Genomic DNA, 18486 nt, shown 5'->3' with positions numbered 1-18486 from the left:
TCTGGTCCAGTCACGTGATCCTGTACTTCTGGCTCCCCAATGCCATGGAGTGCTTGACAACTGCTCTGAACTCTGGAACCCATGACATCACCCATAGGCTCCCATGGCAGCCGTTGTCAACCTTGTCAACTCAGCCTTGCAGCCGCTGTGCTCACTGACACAGGAGAGCCAGAGCTTCAGGATCATGTGACTGGACAAAAAAGTGTACAGATTTTTTTGTTTTTTTTTCACAGGGTGGGCAGGATAGGTAAGTTAAAGTTAGGCTGTGTTAAGGGTGCAAGATAAACATTGCTGCCAATTGCATTCAACCAGGATTTATTTTTCATTCTGGGAAAATAGGACTTCTTTAATAACCACAGCCAACACTCCTACTGCTTCACATTTCTTTTCTCCAGGTTTTATAAACTGGTCCACGTCTCGAGGACGGGATGCACAACACACATGATCCAGCAGGTGGTGCTGTGGGATTACAGGCAGACATACTGTAGTTGTGGATGAGCAGAGACAGGCAACAAGTATGATGAGCGAACAGTTTCTTCACCCCATCACTGCCAAGTCGGCAATCCTATGTGGCACTTACCAGACACAATGTTGCTGCTGATGATCTTCCCTCCCAGTGTCGCCAGAGATTTTGGCACAACAGTGATGATGCTTCCGCTGGTGGTCTTTACATAGGTAGCACCGGGTGTAGCCGCCATACGAGCACCGAGTGCTGAGCTGACAGCCGGTCGTGTGTATGTGGCTTGTGTGCCTTAAGGAACAAGAAAGCATTTTTTTTTTTTTTTTTTTAAATAAAAGCATAGAATGTTTATAGGATGTAACATTTCAATTTGGTGAAGAAAAGGACCAAAAATGTAAATACAGTATATGTACATGTGTATTTATTAAAATAAAATACAGAATGTCCCTGGCACACTTTCAGGTTACCCAGTGAAAAAATAAAAGATTTGCCCTACTCAGAATAAAAATACAGGTTTTTGTAGCATACATTTGCAATTACCTGCAAAAATGGGCAGCTAAGCGGTTAGCACTTCCGCCTGGTAATAGTAGGGTCGTCGGTTCAAATCCCAACCACAATACCACCTGCCTGGAGTTTGCATGTTCACCCTGTGCGGGTTTCCTCCGGGTACTCCTGTTTCCTCCCACACTCCAAAGACATACTGGGAGGTTAATTGGCTCCTGTCTAAATTGTCCCTAGTATGTGTATGTATGAATGTGAGTTAGGGACATTAGATTGTACACCCCTTGAGGGTTAGGGACTGATGTGAATATACAATATATATGTAAAGTGCTGCGTAAAATGATGGCGCTATACAAGTACCTGTAATAATAATAACCACAGTGCCTTGTCAAGGCAACTCTAAATTATCTGGGTTTCCAACTATGCTGGGCAGCCTGAAAGTGTGCTGGGGATCCCAGATAATCCCAGGTTCCTTTTTAGCACCATTTTTCAGAACAATGTCTGAGGTGCATCTGAATGAAGCATGCACTGGAATTTTATGGCTCAGGCTATAAAGTCCAAACAAAACTGAGCACCTGGTAAGTCTTAGAACTGCTCATCAGGAGTGATGAAACCAATAAGTGGTGGTGAGCAGGCAGGTGTAGAGATTTTCAGCTTTCTTCCTGAAATACTTTCCCCCAAGGTAAGGGGAGAAACAATTGGTGATGTCAACTCTTACCGCTTGGTGTGGTGACCAGTTTAGTTGTCATTATGGCCCCATTGCTGCTCACGACCATGATGGGAGCATTACTGCTGCTGGTCAGGGCAGCAGACACTGGTTTGGGAAGGATTTTACTGGGCTGAACTTGCTGCGTGATTATCTTAACACCTGCAGGACATTAAAGAAAAAAGTAACGCAAAATTAAACTTAATTAGGAATACAAATTATATTTAAAAAAAATATAAATGTATATAGAGATATATATATATATCTATCTCTCTCTAGATCTATCTATATCTATCTCTCTCTAGATCTATCTATATCTATCTCTCTCTAGATCTATCTATATCTATCTCTCTCTAGATCTCTATCTATCTATCTATATCTCTATCTCTCTCTAGATCTCTATCTATCTCTCTCTAGATCTCTATCTCTCTCTAGATCTCTATCTATCTATCTATATCTATCTCTCTCTAGATCTCTATCTATCTCTCTCTAGATCTCTATCTATCTCCCTCTAGATCTCTATCTATCTCCCTCTAGATCTCTATCTATCTCCCTCTAGATCTCTATCTATCTCCCTCTAGATCTCTATCTATCTCCCTCTAGATCTCTATCTATCTCCCTCTAGATCTCTATCTATCTCCCTCTAGATCTCTATCTATCTCCCTCTAGATCTCTATCTATCTCCCTCTAGATCTCTATCTATCTCCCTCTAGATCTCTATCTATCTCCCTCTAGATCTCTATCTATCTCCCTCTAGATCTCTATCTATCTATCTATCTATATATATATATATATATATATAGAGATAGATCTCTCTCTCTCTCTCTCTCTCGAGATCGATCTCTCTCTCTCACACATACATACATACATACATACATGTATATATATGTATATATATATATATATATATATATTATATATCTGCTAGTATTAGCAAACTGATAAGTTATATCATATTTGCTTGTTTTGAACGTTTTACATTTCTTCATTTATTTCCTGGTTTCCAAGCCTAGGCAAATGATGTTATACATCTCAGGAGTCTTCAGGAAAGTATTTTTTAGCTAAGCACACCCTCCTGCCTGCATGCCTGAGTTAAGGGCAGATGGATTCCAAAAAGTAAATGCTACATGAATTATCTGCCCTTACTCAAGATGGTCATGAGGCCAGAAATGCTAGGAGGATATTTTTAAAATGATTTCTCAGCTAAAAAAAAAAAAAGCAGAGACATGGATGGATGGTTGAGTTTGCTTTGTATATTAACCACTTGCCCTCCTGAGGTATATACTGCTCTTCCTGACCAGGCCATTTTTTGCGATTTGGCGCTGCGTTACTTCAACTGACAATTGCGCGGTCATGCAACACTGCACCCGAAATTTAAGTCCTGTTTTCCCAACAAATAGAGTTTTCTTTCAATGGCATTTGATTGCCACTGCGGTTTTTTTTTTGCATTGTAAACAAAAAAAAAGACAGAATTAAAAAAAAAAATATATATATATATATATATATATATATAAATAAAACATCCAGTAAAAAAAATTTAATAATCAAATTTCATCATAAATTTTGGCCAATATGTATTCTGCTACATCTTTGCTAAAAAAAAGTCCTAATACATGTAAATTAATTGGTTTAAGTCTACAAATGGCGGTACATATAGTGGAATTTTTTGTTTTTTTCATACTAGTAATGGCAGCGATCAGCAACTTGCGGGACTGCGATGGGTATTCTGAAACTGGGTGGGAACTGACTGCCAATGACACTAATACAGTGATCAGTGCTAATAAACAGCACTGACACCGGACTAGTAACACTGGGCAGGAATGGGTTAACATCTGGGGAGATAAAAGGGTTAACAGTGTGCGGGTTTTACTGTGCTGTGTAAGCATGCTATGCAGAGCAATGCAAAGCAGCATGCTGGTGCCGACAGGGGAGAGCTCCGTATTGTTTACATACACACCATTCCCCGATCAGTGTAGCTTAGCGATCACCGGCGGGGAATCTCTGGCCAGGACCCGGTGATCAACAGCTGTAGCCGCCAATGGGGGTGCGCGTAGGGCGGCGTGCCCACCTACCCAGAACTACAAAATCACGTATATAAACACGTGATTTTGCGCAGCCCTGCTGCCCTGTAGCAGTAGTTCTACTATAGGGTGGTCGGGAAGCGATTAAAAATGAATTAAACAGTGTTTTTGGTGCTCAGATGCAGCATGCGTATGCTGCAAAATTTGTGCAGAGCATCTAGGCATCAATGACCCTGGTCATGAGGGGTTAATCTACAAGACTTCCAGGCTGTTGCCGTTTTATCCACAACCTAAAGTGTACTCACCAGATTCCTGCTTTATCTGTATAGTGGGCTTGATCCCTGGTGGCACCTGAAGAGATGGAGTGGGAACTGTCTGGGTAATAGTGGATGGCTGTGACAGTGGGGGAGCCTGTGGTGTCATATGATGGATCTGATGTTTTGGCGACTGCTGGTACTGCTTAGGGAACTGTGCCAGGATCTGGCCGGGGGAACTGACCAGGCTCTTGGGGGAAGGAAGCCTATTGGAGGGCAATTTCACTGTTGACGTCGAGGCACCTGGATAAAAAGATGAAGGAATTGTCATCGAAATGAACTCCAAAGAAACATGAAAGCATTTGTGCCCACCTCATTTATCAAGAGAGCATTACACTATGCAACAACAACAGAGAAACAAAGATCACTGAGAGGGCAAAGAATTCCATGGGTCTGCTGAGGTCCTTTGCACACTGGGTGGGTTTAGTCCCTCCATGTACCACACACACAGCTTTGCAAACTGAGATCTTTTCTGCAAAAAACAAAATGAACGTCACGCCGACGAAACTAGTTGGGTGGAGCCTTTTGTGGTACTTCTGGGTGCCAACTTCCGGTCCGTGGAACACAGGAGCGTCCCGGAACCACAAGACAAAGCGCTTTTGGGTGATTTTATTTGTAAGCGTATTTCTGTAAATTGGTGGAAGTTTTAATAAAACACTATTATACTATTGGAGTTCTGCTTTCTGGTTTTACCTGGAAAATACTAGTGGAATGAAAGAGGAAGGAGATATGGGAGCCCAGAAAACACAAACGATCCGAGGAATACAGTGGATATTGCATAAAGCGCATATGACCCGCTTGTTAAAAGGGGGTCCTGGGACTCTGGTGAGGGCGGACCTAATGGGGGAGCACGAGTGTTACACGAAGGAACACCACACCATTCATGTTGGTTAAAGAGCACTATATGGACTGCACATATGAAGCACTTTCAAGGACTTGCAGACTGGGAGTGCGCTATTATAATAATAAATAATAAATATTAATTTGCAAGGGGGATGGTTATATATATTTTGTACATTTTGTCAGTGGTATATATTCCACAAATTTTTTTATTGAGGGGGGTGTATATTTATTATATTGGAATGTGTATTTAGAGGCTACCCTCTCCATAGGAGGAGTATTAGCAATGCATTTTTACTCGTGGTGCACCGAAATTAAAATTCTGGTGCCAAAACCGTACATTCAGGATGCACTTGGCCGAAAACCAAAACCGAAATGGACAGTTTTTAAAAATGGATATATTTTTCAAACGCAATTTTTTGGGAAAAAATACACTTTATTTAATAAAAAAAAAAAAAACAATATATGCACCAATTTTTTTGTAAAATATGTAAGATGATGCTATGCAGAGTAAATAGATACTGAACATGTCATTCTTTAAAATTCCACACACTCGTGGAATGGCGTCAAACTACGGTATTTAAAAATCTCCATGAGTGACGCTTTAAAAATTTCTGCAAGCTACCAGTGTAAAGTTACAGAGGAGATCAAGTGCTAGAATTATTGCCCTTGTTTTGATGTTCGCGGTGATACCCCACATGTGTGGTTTGAACACCGTTTACATATGTGGGCATGGCCTACGAATGCATTCACTACTACATGCAAGTATAGGGAGACAGGGGCACTTTAAACTTTTTTTTTTTTTTTTTATAACACTGTCCATTTAAAAAAAAAAAAAAAAAAAAAAAGGAATCACTTATTCCTATGACAAGGAATTCATGCATCCCTTGTGATAGAAATAATTAGTGACAGGTCCTCTTTATGGAGAGATATCGGGTCAATAAGATCCCACATCTCTCTTCTACAATGTAAAGCATTATATTAAAAAAAAAAAACAAAAACAGTGATCTAATAAAAAAAAAAAATGGCCTTGTTTACAAGGAGCCAGAACCGGAAGTGAGGTCGCTTTGGTCCTCCAAGGGCATGGAGATGAGTGAAGGCCATGTTTCCTTCAGTTATCTCTATGCCCAGCGCCGGGATCATTCGGGATCATTTCTCAGGTAAGGCTGACAACTACCGAATGGCGGCGAGATTATTTTCAGCACCTGTATCGGTGCTTATTTTCATATCATCCAACGTCTGATAGGGATGTTTTCGGCTGAAACATTTCAGCCACCGACGTTTCGGTGCTCCCCTAATTTTTACCCAATGTATAGTAGTTACAACAGCACTAGTATTTTAAGTGGATTATCCTTTTGGGGGGGGGGGGGGGGGGGGGGAGTTTAGTAGCTCCATACTATATATTTGATCATATCACTATTATATCCTATTGGATATAAAGGGGTTTATAGTTTAGGTATTGGTCCATAAGCGCAGACATTGTATTTGTAATATTCCTCAGACAAGCTGGGTGAGATACACCCCAATGACATTCAACTATCATGTAAATACATCTGTGCAACACACACCTTTAAATAAGTACCTGTCAAGATATTTACCTGTCACAGCTAAGGCTCCAAACAGGCGGGCATTGTGTGATGGCTGCAAAAGTGTATCCTGTCTCGGAACGAATACCCTCTTCTGGGGATTTAACAATGGCAGCCTCCAGGGCAGGAGGCCTAGATGGGATACATAATCATCACAAACTTTGTGCTCGTGCAGTCAAAGCAACAGTTTGACTTTAACATCCCCACCCCAGCAACACCTACTTGCCTTTCCTTAGCAGAAGCAAAGACAAGTTACCATCGATCTAGACCAGGGTTTCTCAACCAGGGTTCCTCCAGGGGGATGCTAGGGGTTCCTTTAGCAATGAGCAATTTCTGCCCCTCAGATAAGTTCCCACTGACACCACTGGCCTTTTTAGCTATCTGTAAAGGGGTAATTCTTTCCAATGACAAGTGTAAGGAGCATTCTTCCCACTGACCATCACATTCAAATATCATGAGTTCATTCTATGCAAAACAAGGAGGATGTAGTGAGTGCTTGGAGATGATAAAGCTGTAGGCACTAAGAAGGTGACCAACCCAATAGAAAATAAATAACCACTGAAAATAAAAAGAATTCCTATTACAAAATTTCATGTGACTAGTATAAATGTTATAAGGCCATATGGCATCCAATGCTAACAATCTGACATATATCAATAAACACCAAAATCAGTGAGAAGTGCTGAGTGCCAAATAAATAGTTTGTGTAAAAGAAACAAAGTTCAATAAACCAGATAACCCAGTGACATCAATTTGGCAGTGACACCTCTTCCGTGAAACCTTCACCTCTATGCACTCACCAGAACTCTGGTAAAAACAAGCCCACAGTAGTGTTACAATCTGTGACAGCCTCCTTCACTCCTTCCTCTTGACGGATCCAATCACAAGTGACCAGGACACACCTTAATAAAAATAGCTCACCATACGGAGCCCAAAGAAAGGTGCATAGTGTAGTAGTTTATTCAAATATCACGTGGAATATATAAAACAAGCGGCTGAACTTACACGAATGGCCGCAGGACCATGCACGGACTCGGCGGCGTGACGTCAGCACGTAGGTCTGAATTTAGTAACACCTACAAAAATTCTGTAATTTCTGCTAAGGATAGAATCATACAACTAAACATTTTTTATCCTTCTCGCCTCACTTCTGCTTGATTACATAAAATGAGTTTACAGCCACAAGCAGACTGTTTCAGAGACTCTGGCAAGATTGCCGATTTCCTACATTGTTTCTGGACCTGTCCGGTAGTCCAGAGGTTTTGGGAGGAAGTAGGTTTTATTTATTTATTCTATGCTAGGCTTGCCAAAAATTTTACATCCCAAAAACTATCTCTTGGGAATCTTTGGAGACCTGGCACTCTCTCACTATGCCAAGGGATTATTACATCTATTATATGATAAACGTGAAAAAACAGAGAAAATTATGTAGCGCTAATACCATATAAACCCCACCACATATATTACCAATACCAAAAGTGACAATAATAATAAAATAAATCAACATAAATATATCAATATGCACATAAGTAATAACAAAAAACATATAAAAGGTGATGCATATAAGTGTAAAGATGCACATACATACATACATACATACACATAGATAGATATACATAGATAGATATATCAATATGCACATAAATAATATGCAAAAAAACATACAAGTAGTGATGCACTTAAGTGTCTATATCACTCAAACAACACACATGCAACAAAGTGCCACATAACAGGTCCAAAATGGGACCTACAAATAGATCCATCAAGGATCATTTGGAGCACTATTTGTATTTGTTGGTCCCATTTTGGACCGGTTATGTGGCACTTTGTTGCACATGTATTGTGTGAGTGATATAGACACTTATGTGCATCACTACTTAAATTTTTTTTTGTGTATTATTTATGTGCATATTGATTTATTATATACGTGTGTGTATATATCTATCTACCTATATATATAGGTGTGTGTGTGTATATATGTGTATATGTGTGTAAAAAAATAAATGATATAGACACTTAAGTGCTTCACTACTTGTATGTTTTTTTGCGTATTATTTATGTGCATATATATATATATATATATATATATATATATATATATATATATATATGTATGTATGCGCGCATCTTTACAATTATATGCATCACCTTTTATATGTTTTTTGTTATTACTTATGTGCATATTGATATATTTATGTTGATTTAATTTAATTTATTTTATTATTATTGTCACTTTTGGTATTAGTAATATATGTGGTGGGGTTTATATGGTATTAGCGCTACATCATTTTCTCTGTTTTTTCACGTTTATCATGTGGTATATGATTGGATGTTGGCAGCTGTACCTCCTTGATTAGTGTATAGGGATTTAGTTAGAAGCGCAGGAGGTGTTTCACACATTACGTCTATTATACTTTTTTGCTAGGAAAATAATTTTATTGTCCTGGAAAGGGTCGATTTTACCATCATTGGCCTACTAGCTTAAAGTGTTCCGAAATCCCACCTAGTCTCCCACAGTACACAGAACATGGAAATGCAATTATTTTAGTAAATATAACCTGCTAAATATGTTTTCTCATCATCAATATACAGCAGTCTTGTGACTTCTATCAGTGTCCAGTTGTGCACTGGTTAATCTTATAGGAGTTTTCATTTTCCACTGACTGTCCTATGAGGCTGCAGGACACCTGACCCTCTGGACAGTGCTGACTGGCCCTGTGCTGATCACATACACTCTCCCAAGGAAAAAAAAAAGAAAAACCAAAAAAACTCTAGCGATACACACTAAACCGAGCATGTGCAGCTCGCCCCCAAGGCTCTGTACTATCAGCAGATGGATTGGGAACAGTAGAAGGGGAGGATTAGATAAGACAGGATCAAACAGCCTTTTTACACAGTTCAGAGAATTAACCCCTTAGGCTCCACAGTGAGTAGAACAAGCAAGCTTTGCTGCATATACAGACTGATTTTACAGTTGTGGATTTTCATAACACTTTAAACTTGTTAATGACTCCCTCCCCTTGTACAAACTCACTTTTGAGCTTAGGAAAAAACCCAGAAAATTCAGAAAATATGGGGAAGATGGCTTTCGAATCCACTTTGGATCCAGCATATTGATGTGATCTTTTCATGTTCATGGTGATTTCTACATTGACAATCTAATAGACATGTGAGACACTGTGAGATGCCTTGTTTATTGTTTTTCTTTGGATTTTGTGTACTGGGTTATTTTTTCTGTACAATGTATGCAAAAATTCAATAAAAATATCTTTAAAAAAAAAAAAAATGTATCATGAGTTGTAGTTACTTTTAGCAGGGGTTCCCTGGGACGGAAGAGTTACTTGAAGGGAAAAGGTTGAGAAAGGCTGGTCTAGACAGAGATTACACAAAGCTGAGAGCTGTCTCTAGCAACATTAGGTCAATCAGAAAAACACCAGCACTGTTACTTAAGGTTCAGGTAAGTTGCACCTTGCCCTGTATGAACACAGCACAGGATCATAGAACTATGGAACTGCTAACTTACCTTTTCTCGAAGCAGTTTGTTTAAATGCTTCCTCTCACTGAATGAATTTTCAATGTGTAGCACACCTGCTCCCCCACTGCTCACTGTGGTTTCTCCCACCAGCTTTGTACATTGCTACAGGATATATGAGTAGGTGGAAGGAACTATTACGTGCCATGGGGGGGAAATAGGTACAGTGAAGGAAATAAGTATTTGATCCCTTGCCGATTTTGAATGTTTTCCCGCTCACAAAGAAATGATCAGTCTAAAAATTGAATGGTAGGTGTAACACAGAGACAGAATAGCAACAAAAAAATTCAAAAGAAATGCAAGTCTAACAAATTATGCACGGATTTGCATGTTCACGAGGGAAATAAGTATTTGATCCCCTATCATTCAGCAGGATTTCTGGCTACCAGGTGTCTTTCATACAGGTAGCAAGCTGAGATTAGAAGCAGTCTCTTAAAAGGAAGTGCTGCTAATCTCATTTTGTTACTTGAATAAAAGACACCTGCCCACAGAAGCAATCAAACAATCAGATTGCAAACTCTCCACCATGGCAAAGACCAGAGAGCTGTCCAAGGATGTCAGGGACAAGATTGTAGACCTACACAAGGCTGGACTGGGCTACAAAACTATTGCCAAGCAGCTTGGTGAGAAGGTGACAACAATGGTGCAATCATTCACAAATGGAAGAAACACAAAACAACTGTCAGTCTCCCTAGGTCTAGTGCACCATGCAAGATCTCACCTTGTGGAGTGTCAATGATCATGAGAACAGTGAGGAATCATCCCAGAACTACACGTGCGGATCTTGTCAATGATCTCCAGGCAGCTGGGACCACAGTCACCAAGAAAACAATTGGTAACACACTACGCCGACAAGGATTGAAATCCTGCAGTGCATGCAAGGTCCCTCTGCTCAAGAAAGCACATGTCCAGCCTGTCTGCATCATTCAGATGTTCAGTGGCAAACTTCAGAGGAGGACTGGTTGAAAGTGTTGTGGTCAGATGAGACCAAAATCGAGCTCTTTGGCATCAACTCAACTCGCTGTGTTTGGAGGAGGAGGAATGCTGCCTATGACCCCAAGAACACCATCCCAACTGTAAAACATGGTGGTGGAAACATTTTGCTTTGGGGGTGTTTTTCTGCTAAGGGGACAGGACAACTGCACATCAAAGGGATGATGGACAGGGCAATGTACCGTCAAATCTTGGGTGAGAACCTTCTTCCCTCAGCCAGGGCATTGAAAACGGGTCGTGGATGGGTGTTCCAGCATGACAATGGCCCAAAACACACGGCCAAGGCAACAAAGGAGTGGCTCAAGAAGAAGCACATTAAGGTCCTGGAGTGGCCTAGCCAGTCTCCAGACCTTAATCCGATTGAAAATCTGTGGAGGGAGCTGAAAGTTCGAGTTGCCAAACATCAGCCACCAAACCTTAATGACTTGGAGAGGATCTGCCAAGAGGAGCGGGCCAAAATCCCTCCTGAGATGTGTGCAAACCTGGTGGCCAACTACAGGAAATGTCTGACCTCTATGATTGCCAACAAGGGATTTGCCACCAAGTACTAAGTCATGTTTTGTGAAGGATCAAATACTTATTTCCCTCATGAACATGCAAATCAGTTATTTGTTAGACATGCATTTCTGCTGAATTTTATGTTGCTATTCTGTCTCTCAGTGTTACGATACACCTACCATTCGATTTTTAGACTGATCATTTCTTTGTGAGTGGGCAAACATTCAAAATCAGCAGGGGAACACATACTTATTTCCTTCACTGTATGTGCAGGAAAAAAAAAAATGCAATATTGCCACAACTGGCCCGTTAGCTGTCTGCCTGGCCTGCGATGCCTCCACTGTCAGCCCTTCAGCATGCCTCTGAGCCCCTCACTGAACTCAATGGGCGAGTTTGACAAGTCATGCCACTTGTCAAACTCTGCACTCCACCCCTCAAAGCAAAGAATTGGAGCCACAGCATGTAAACAGCCCTGTCCAGCTGTTATTTTACACTGCGAGTTGGCAGCTGGAGGGGCCCATCTAAAAGAGACCTATTTAATGAGCAGTTGAACCTATTACTCCTAGCTCCAGGTTATTTTCTATATGTTTACATACCAGATCCAAAATGAATATTGAGCAGAATTAAAGTGACACTAAAGCTTCGGTTTTCATTTTTAAATAACAAACATGTCTGCAGTTTTGCACAAAGCAGATCCTCTCCTTTTCCGGACCCCGCTGGCGCTTCTGGCTCCTCCTCCATAAGACGCAGAGCCTCAGCTTAGCAACGTGCCCCCCCCCATTGGTTCACTGGCTGTGATTGAGTCCCGCTGCTGATTCAGCCAATAAGGAGAAAGAGTCCCCAGACAGCAGCGGCTGTCGAGAACATCAGTGGATCGGAGGGGACTGGGGGGGAAGGGAGGCACTGCACAGTGGTTTTTTACCTTCATACACAGAATACATGAAGGTAAAAAAAACCCCTAAAACCTTAGAACCACTAACTCCCAGGCTCTCATGTGGCCCCTGGCCAAATCAATTGAACATCCCTGTATTATTGGATGTTTCAAGTAAAAGGAGGTTCAGTTCACCTCTTTCATGCCTCCAGTATACTATGGAGGCCACACACAGACGGCAAGCAAGAAGATAGATTCAAGCACCGCTGGCTGTGTATCTCTATGAATAAACCATTTGCTTACTGAAACATCAGAAAGGAAATATACAGGTGGGATATAACTAAGTACCTGGATCAATAATGTACTTTGGGGAAAAAAAAAAAATTGAAGTGGCGTGCAGCGCTCAAATTTGAATGTATTCTGGTTTGAGGAACAAGGACAAGCTTCGATGTCCACAGCACTCAGTAATCAAAGGCACATGCTTGAGAAGGGTTTACAGGTGGTTTAATATTTCTCTTCCCCCAACTATGTGGCATTTCAGGACCAAGCATTACCAACCATCAAAAGCATTGACTTGTATATTTAAAGATCTTACAGGCAACTGCAAAATCTCAGAGTCTGTTCAAGCATTTCAACACAAACCCATCTCAGGTAATTGTGGAGAAAGCTTTGAGCAAAATCTCCCATGTGTGACAATCTTCAATTAAAAACGTGAAGATTTGCTATGCAGGAAAAATTAGAAATTGTTAATGGTGTCTCATTATCCTGACAAATGTACTATTTGTTTGGAATTTGTTCTGAAATATATCAGTACATTTCCTGGCATGAGAGTGCACCTAGGCCACAAGTGTCAAACTGGTGGCCCTCCATCTGTTGCCAAACTATGTCCCATGAGGCATTTTAAGATTGACAGATACAAGCAGGACTCCCAAAGACACAGGTATGATGGAACTTGTAGTTTTGCACCAGTTTGACATCCCTGGCCTAGGCGCTTCAACACTGTATGTCTAAAGTGCGATATGGGGATGAACCTCTGGAGGAATCCAGAAAAAAGATCTGGGGGTCCTAGTGGATGACAGACTCAGCAACGACATGCAATGCCAAGCTGCAGCAAGCAAAGCTAGCAGAATATTAGCATGCATATAAAAGGGTAACTATAATCCTGCCACTTTATAAAAGTCTGGTTAGGCCACATCTGGAGTATGCTGTCCAGTTCTAGTCACCAATCCACAGGAAGGATATCCTGGAACTGGAGAGAGTCCAGAGAAGGGCAACAAAGTTAATAAGGGGACTGGATGACGTCAGTTACGAGGAATGACTACACTAAAAACGTATTCTTCCTGGAGAAGGGACGCTTGAGAAAAGATATGATAGCGATATACAAATACTTCAGTGGTGATTCTTGCATAGGAAATAAACTATTCAGTCTGAGGAAGCACAAGAAAACATAGGGTAACTCAATGAAATTGGTGGAGAAACAGTTTAGCCTTTAACTGCGTAGAGTGGTAAGGATGTGGAACTCAACTCCACAATTGGTGGTGTCAGCGGGAAGTACTGATAGTGTCAAAAACCTCTTAGATGAGCATCTTAGTGAGCACAATATACAGGGATATGGGATATGATCTTAGACATGAGCACATCCATCCACACAGGTTTAACTGGGGTGTCTTTATTCAGCCTTACCAACTATGCAACCATATGTAACTATGATATCTAAGGGTCTGGTGACTGACTGCAAGTCTTAGGGGCTATGGAGTGAGATTTGGTAATGTCACTACTGTGCTGGAGGCTCTTACAAGAAGGAACAAAGCCCTGCCTCCACCAAGATGGCCACCTTCACAGAGAGACACAATGCTGAAAAAGGCATGGCAAATTCGATAACTGGGAAAAAGATCAGCTGCAAGGAAACCCAGGCAGCACTGGTGTCTAATCCTTTGCCTTCTGCCTGCTATTTTTTGGGTACAAGGGTTCAATTGCTCTTTAAAGCAGAAGGAAACTCAGCAGATCCCTGGTTACAAAAGTTAAGAAGCCACATGCCAAGCCCCCAAAATCATGTACAATTTTACTTCTGCTTTAAGGTGTGAAACAAATTAATGTAAGACTTCTCATATGCTGCTGGAATTGAGACCCAAACTAGACCACATAAAAGCCAAATAAATAAAATACCAAATAAAAACCTTGGATGATCATCCAGATGTCAGTGAAATGCTATAGAGGACTTTCTTACCTTGTGCCATTGTGGACATGACCAGGGATGGTGTTGAAGACACAACTGTGGTGACAGCAATGCCCCCTGTAGACAGAGAAGCGGACGGGGCATTGGTGGTGGTACTGCTAATGGCTGAGCTCTGGGCAGAGCTAACGACCATTGGTGGCTTCTGAGTGGTAGAAGTTATGACAGACGTGGGAACCAGTTTAGTGACTGCAGCGTAGTTGTGAGATTTCGATAAAATATTTGGGACAAATGTAGAACTTGGAGAAGTTGTTACAATTATTACCTGTTAGGAAATAAATAAAAAAGTTAAAACTGTAAAGCAGCTATTGATTGTCATTTATTTCCGCTCAGGAAACCATGCAAGCCATGACTAGAGATGTTTACCTTCTGGGTGGAAGTGTTTGTTGTCTGGGTGGTGGGTTTGGTAAAAGTGATCTTCACTGGCGACATGTGTGGTGGTAGGGAGTTGGCGATGCTCTGCATGATGTTGCTCATTTTGGGGCTCCCGGTAACGGGCACTGCAATCGTTTTTGAGACTGGGGTTGTTGGCTTGGGGATATCTTTCAGGACAACAGGGGATGAGCTGTTGGAGTTGGTGCGACGGCGCTTGCGAGGCTTCTCGTCGTCATCTGAGCAGTTAACACCTGAAGGGGCAAATGTAATTATAATATTATTAACTCATTTATGAATCCAAAAAGACAGTGTGATCAGGCCCTGGTGGAAGTAGCCATACCCTAACTTGTGCTAAGTGGTATTAAACCCAAAGCACAGTGGCTAAATGGTTAGCACTTTCGCCTGGCAGTAGTAGGGTCGTTGTTTTGAATCCCAACCACCTTCCTGGAGTTTGCATGTACTCCCTGTGCCTGCGCGTGTTTCCTCCCACACTGTAAAGACATGCTGGCAGGTTAATTGGCTCCTGTCTAAAGTTGGCCCTAGTATGTGTATGTATGAATGTGAGTTAGGGACCTTAGACTGTACACCCCTTGAGTGTTCGGGATTGATGTGAATGAGATTATATATATATATATATATATATATATATATATATATATATATATCTGTGCAAATTGATGGCGCCATACAAGTACCTGTAATAATAATGTAATATATTGCAGCTTACTAATAATTAGATGTGGTGGCTGCATCAATATTCTTTTCCTATGCTTTTTTGCTTCTGTTCTCACCTTGTGATCTGGCCAGTAACATCTCCTGTATGAGTGCACCCACTCTGAATGAATGAGCCCAGGGGGCACCTTTTGACAGCAGCATTGTCAGTCTGTGGGGGGAGGGCTACTAGCCAAACTCCTGCTAACGCTTTATAAGCAGTTACAGAAAACAGTTTTTACACAAGTAAAAGCTGGTCGTGTGATCAAGTGTTAAATGGTTTGTCTCGTCCCTGTAACAACATTCTGCTACAGAGATTGTTCTATTGAAAAAGAACAGACTTACTAGCTGGATCGCCAGATGAAAATAAAAGATACAACACATAGAAAACAAATGCGGCCATCACATCTAAGAATTGGTGAGCTGCAATACAACAAATGTTTGCTTTAAGAGTTCCAGGGCGGAAATTAGTTTAGCACCTGTGTTTCAGAACTAAATTGAATGGTACATAAAACCAAAAACATATATATAATATACTGTAGATTACTACGTGGTGGCTGCTTTTTATTCATCTTCTTTCTTTATTTTGTGGGTATAGGATTATAACTTTTTTTTTTTAAATTGTTGAACTGGATGGACTGTTGTCTTTTTTTCAGCCAGACTAACTATTTTCACCTGGTGATTCTGCACTAAGACACTTCCTGTCTTAGTGTGACAACACTCATCTTACTGTATCTGGAGGAGGAACGTTGTCATTCTAGGAGAGGACTACAGAACACCATCCCATCTAGTCTTCTCCATAACAAAGGGAGTGGTATTCTGTAGTTTACAGACAAGGGGACAATCTATCCAATAACACTGCAGCACAGGAAGTTTTCAACTCACAAAATTTTGGCAAGATGAACAGGTATTTTCATAATTATTAAACAGACAGAACAAAACGATTTAAATTGTATATTTAAAAGACCAAAAAAGAACAAATAAGAAAAGTTCGATATTAGCGTTTCCATACACTTTAAGCATGAGAGTCAAGGGATGGCTGCTTCCATCAGTCTACTCAAACTCATTTTGCTCTGAATCAGGAACCTATAGCCTGTAAACAAAACCTCATGCCAAAGCCATAAAGTTTTTCAGAATGATGAATCAGTTTGAAATATTGCTTTCCATGAGAAGCAGAACAATGGCAAAAGATCATAATACTTCGGAAAGTGGTTTGAACTTGGCTGCAAAAGAGGTCACCAATTCTTAGTTGTCTGAGCGTTCTAAAGAGAACATAAACTTAGCTGATAGGGGAGAGATCTTTCCTTTACGGTTGTGTTCCCATTGGGGAGACTTATCCATCACTTCCCATAAAGTAGATGCTGCCCCTGGCTGTATGCAAAGATGATGCCAGCCTTCTCTATATGAAAACAGATTAAATCTAGGTTCACACCTATTCAGGTTGCCTGTGATCTGTTTCTGCAGAACTTTTTGCGGTGCGTTTTGCGTTTTTGCACTTGCGTTTTTTCATTTTGTTTTTATTTTTCTTGTTATTAGGCAGATTTTAAAATGCATGTGGCATTTTAAAAATGTGGCAAAACCGTAATACATGCTTTTCTGCAGCATTCCCACTGAAGTCTATAGAACCAAAAACGCAACATTTTGCATTCAAAAGTCCCTGACCCTTTCCAAAAAATGCACCGGGTGAAAACACACAGGTGAGAACCGGTTCCATAGGAAATCGTGTTACATGGACTGTACTGCGTTTCTGCAAAACACTGCGGAAAACGCTTACGTGTGAACCCAGGGGTCTATTTACCACAAGGCAAACAAGGCATTTGCCTAGGGCGGCATTTTTCAGGGGGGCAGCACTTCCCCTCAGAAGACAGGATGGAAGAAGGGACACTCCCAGCATGGGGACCTGGTGGGTTCTGAGAGAGGCTGCGGGTTTCATGACAGTGTATGCACAGCCCGACTCTCATTCCTGGGGATGTCCGGAGATGTGGAGGTGTCTCTCTCTCTCACCGTGGGGGATGGTGGCTGGCTGGCAGTGGTAATGGAAGGCTCTCTCAGGTGGGGGGCAGGGGTGTTGTTGGTCAATATCAGGCTCTCTCTGTGGCGGGGGGGCGCCAATTTTTGTGTTGCCTAGGGCAGCACACAACCTAAATACACCCCTGTGTGAACCTAGGGTAAGGCGTTTTTAGGGGAAGTTCTGTGATCTCTGTGACAGATAATCGAGGTAATTGTACTTTCGAGGTTAAAAAAATACAGCGAAGAAAAAAAATTTATATAGTATATACAATTGTGACATGAGCCATATTGTAATATAATGGGTGTTCCTTTTCAATGTGCAGTGCTGAATTTTTCTGTAAAATGCATGTACAAAATGTACACAGATGGTATACAGAATTCCCCCCAGAAAATCCATTTTGCAGCTTGTGTAATTGACTCACTGATTTTCCTTGAAGTCTGCACTAAGATACAAATCAGATTTTAAGCAGGGTGGATAAAAATCAATGATTTAAAAAAAAAAAAAAAAAAAAAAAAAAAAAAAAAATCGGATTTTTTTTATTTAAACGTTTTTTTTTTTTCAAATCGGATTTTTTTTATTTAAACGGGTTTTTTTTTTTCAAATCAGATTTTTTTTATTTAAACGGTTTTTTTTTTCAAATCGGATTTTTTTTATTTAAACGGTTTTTTTTTTCAAATCGGATTTTTTTTATGTAAACGGTTTTTTTTTTCAAATCGGATTTTTTTTTATTTAAAATCGGATTTTTTTTAAATAAAATGCTTTTTGGAGGAAAATATATTACCATCCAAAGGTTATTCCATCATGAAATAAAGATTAGTTTTTTAATTATGTAGA

The 18486-nt window shown here is 40.6% G+C and overlaps 1 protein-coding gene across 7 annotated transcripts in view; it reads right to left on the bottom strand.

The window, feature by feature from the left end:
* The window catches only part of EMSY (EMSY transcriptional repressor, BRCA2 interacting), an 84387-nt gene that overhangs the window by 45049 nt on the left and 20852 nt on the right, over nt 1–18486 (bottom strand). For 5 of the 7 annotated variants that reach the window (XM_089676737.1, XM_089676742.1, XM_089676741.1 and 2 more), the window contains exons 6-11: nt 14922–15181; nt 14550–14820; nt 6441–6560; nt 3994–4245; nt 1680–1829; nt 581–751 (exon numbers count right to left, since the gene is read on the bottom strand). In XM_089676737.1, the coding sequence (XP_089532863.1) occupies nt 581–751; nt 1680–1829; nt 3994–4245; nt 6441–6560; nt 14550–14820; nt 14922–15181 (1224 nt within the window). The remainder of the gene's footprint in view (nt 1–580; nt 752–1679; nt 1830–3993; nt 4246–6440; nt 6561–14549; nt 14821–14921; nt 15182–18486) is intronic. The other 2 variants (XM_089676739.1, XM_089676740.1) reach the window with 1 other exon arrangement.

This window comes from Staurois parvus, unplaced genomic scaffold, assembly GCF_062004578.1.
Source record: "Staurois parvus isolate SC_StPar_1 unplaced genomic scaffold, SC_StPar_1.0 ptg000173l, whole genome shotgun sequence".
NCBI lineage: Eukaryota > Metazoa > Chordata > Amphibia > Anura > Ranidae > Staurois > Staurois parvus.
The sequence above is the reverse complement of the archived record's forward strand: the minus strand, read 5'-3'. Positions and strand labels throughout refer to the sequence as shown.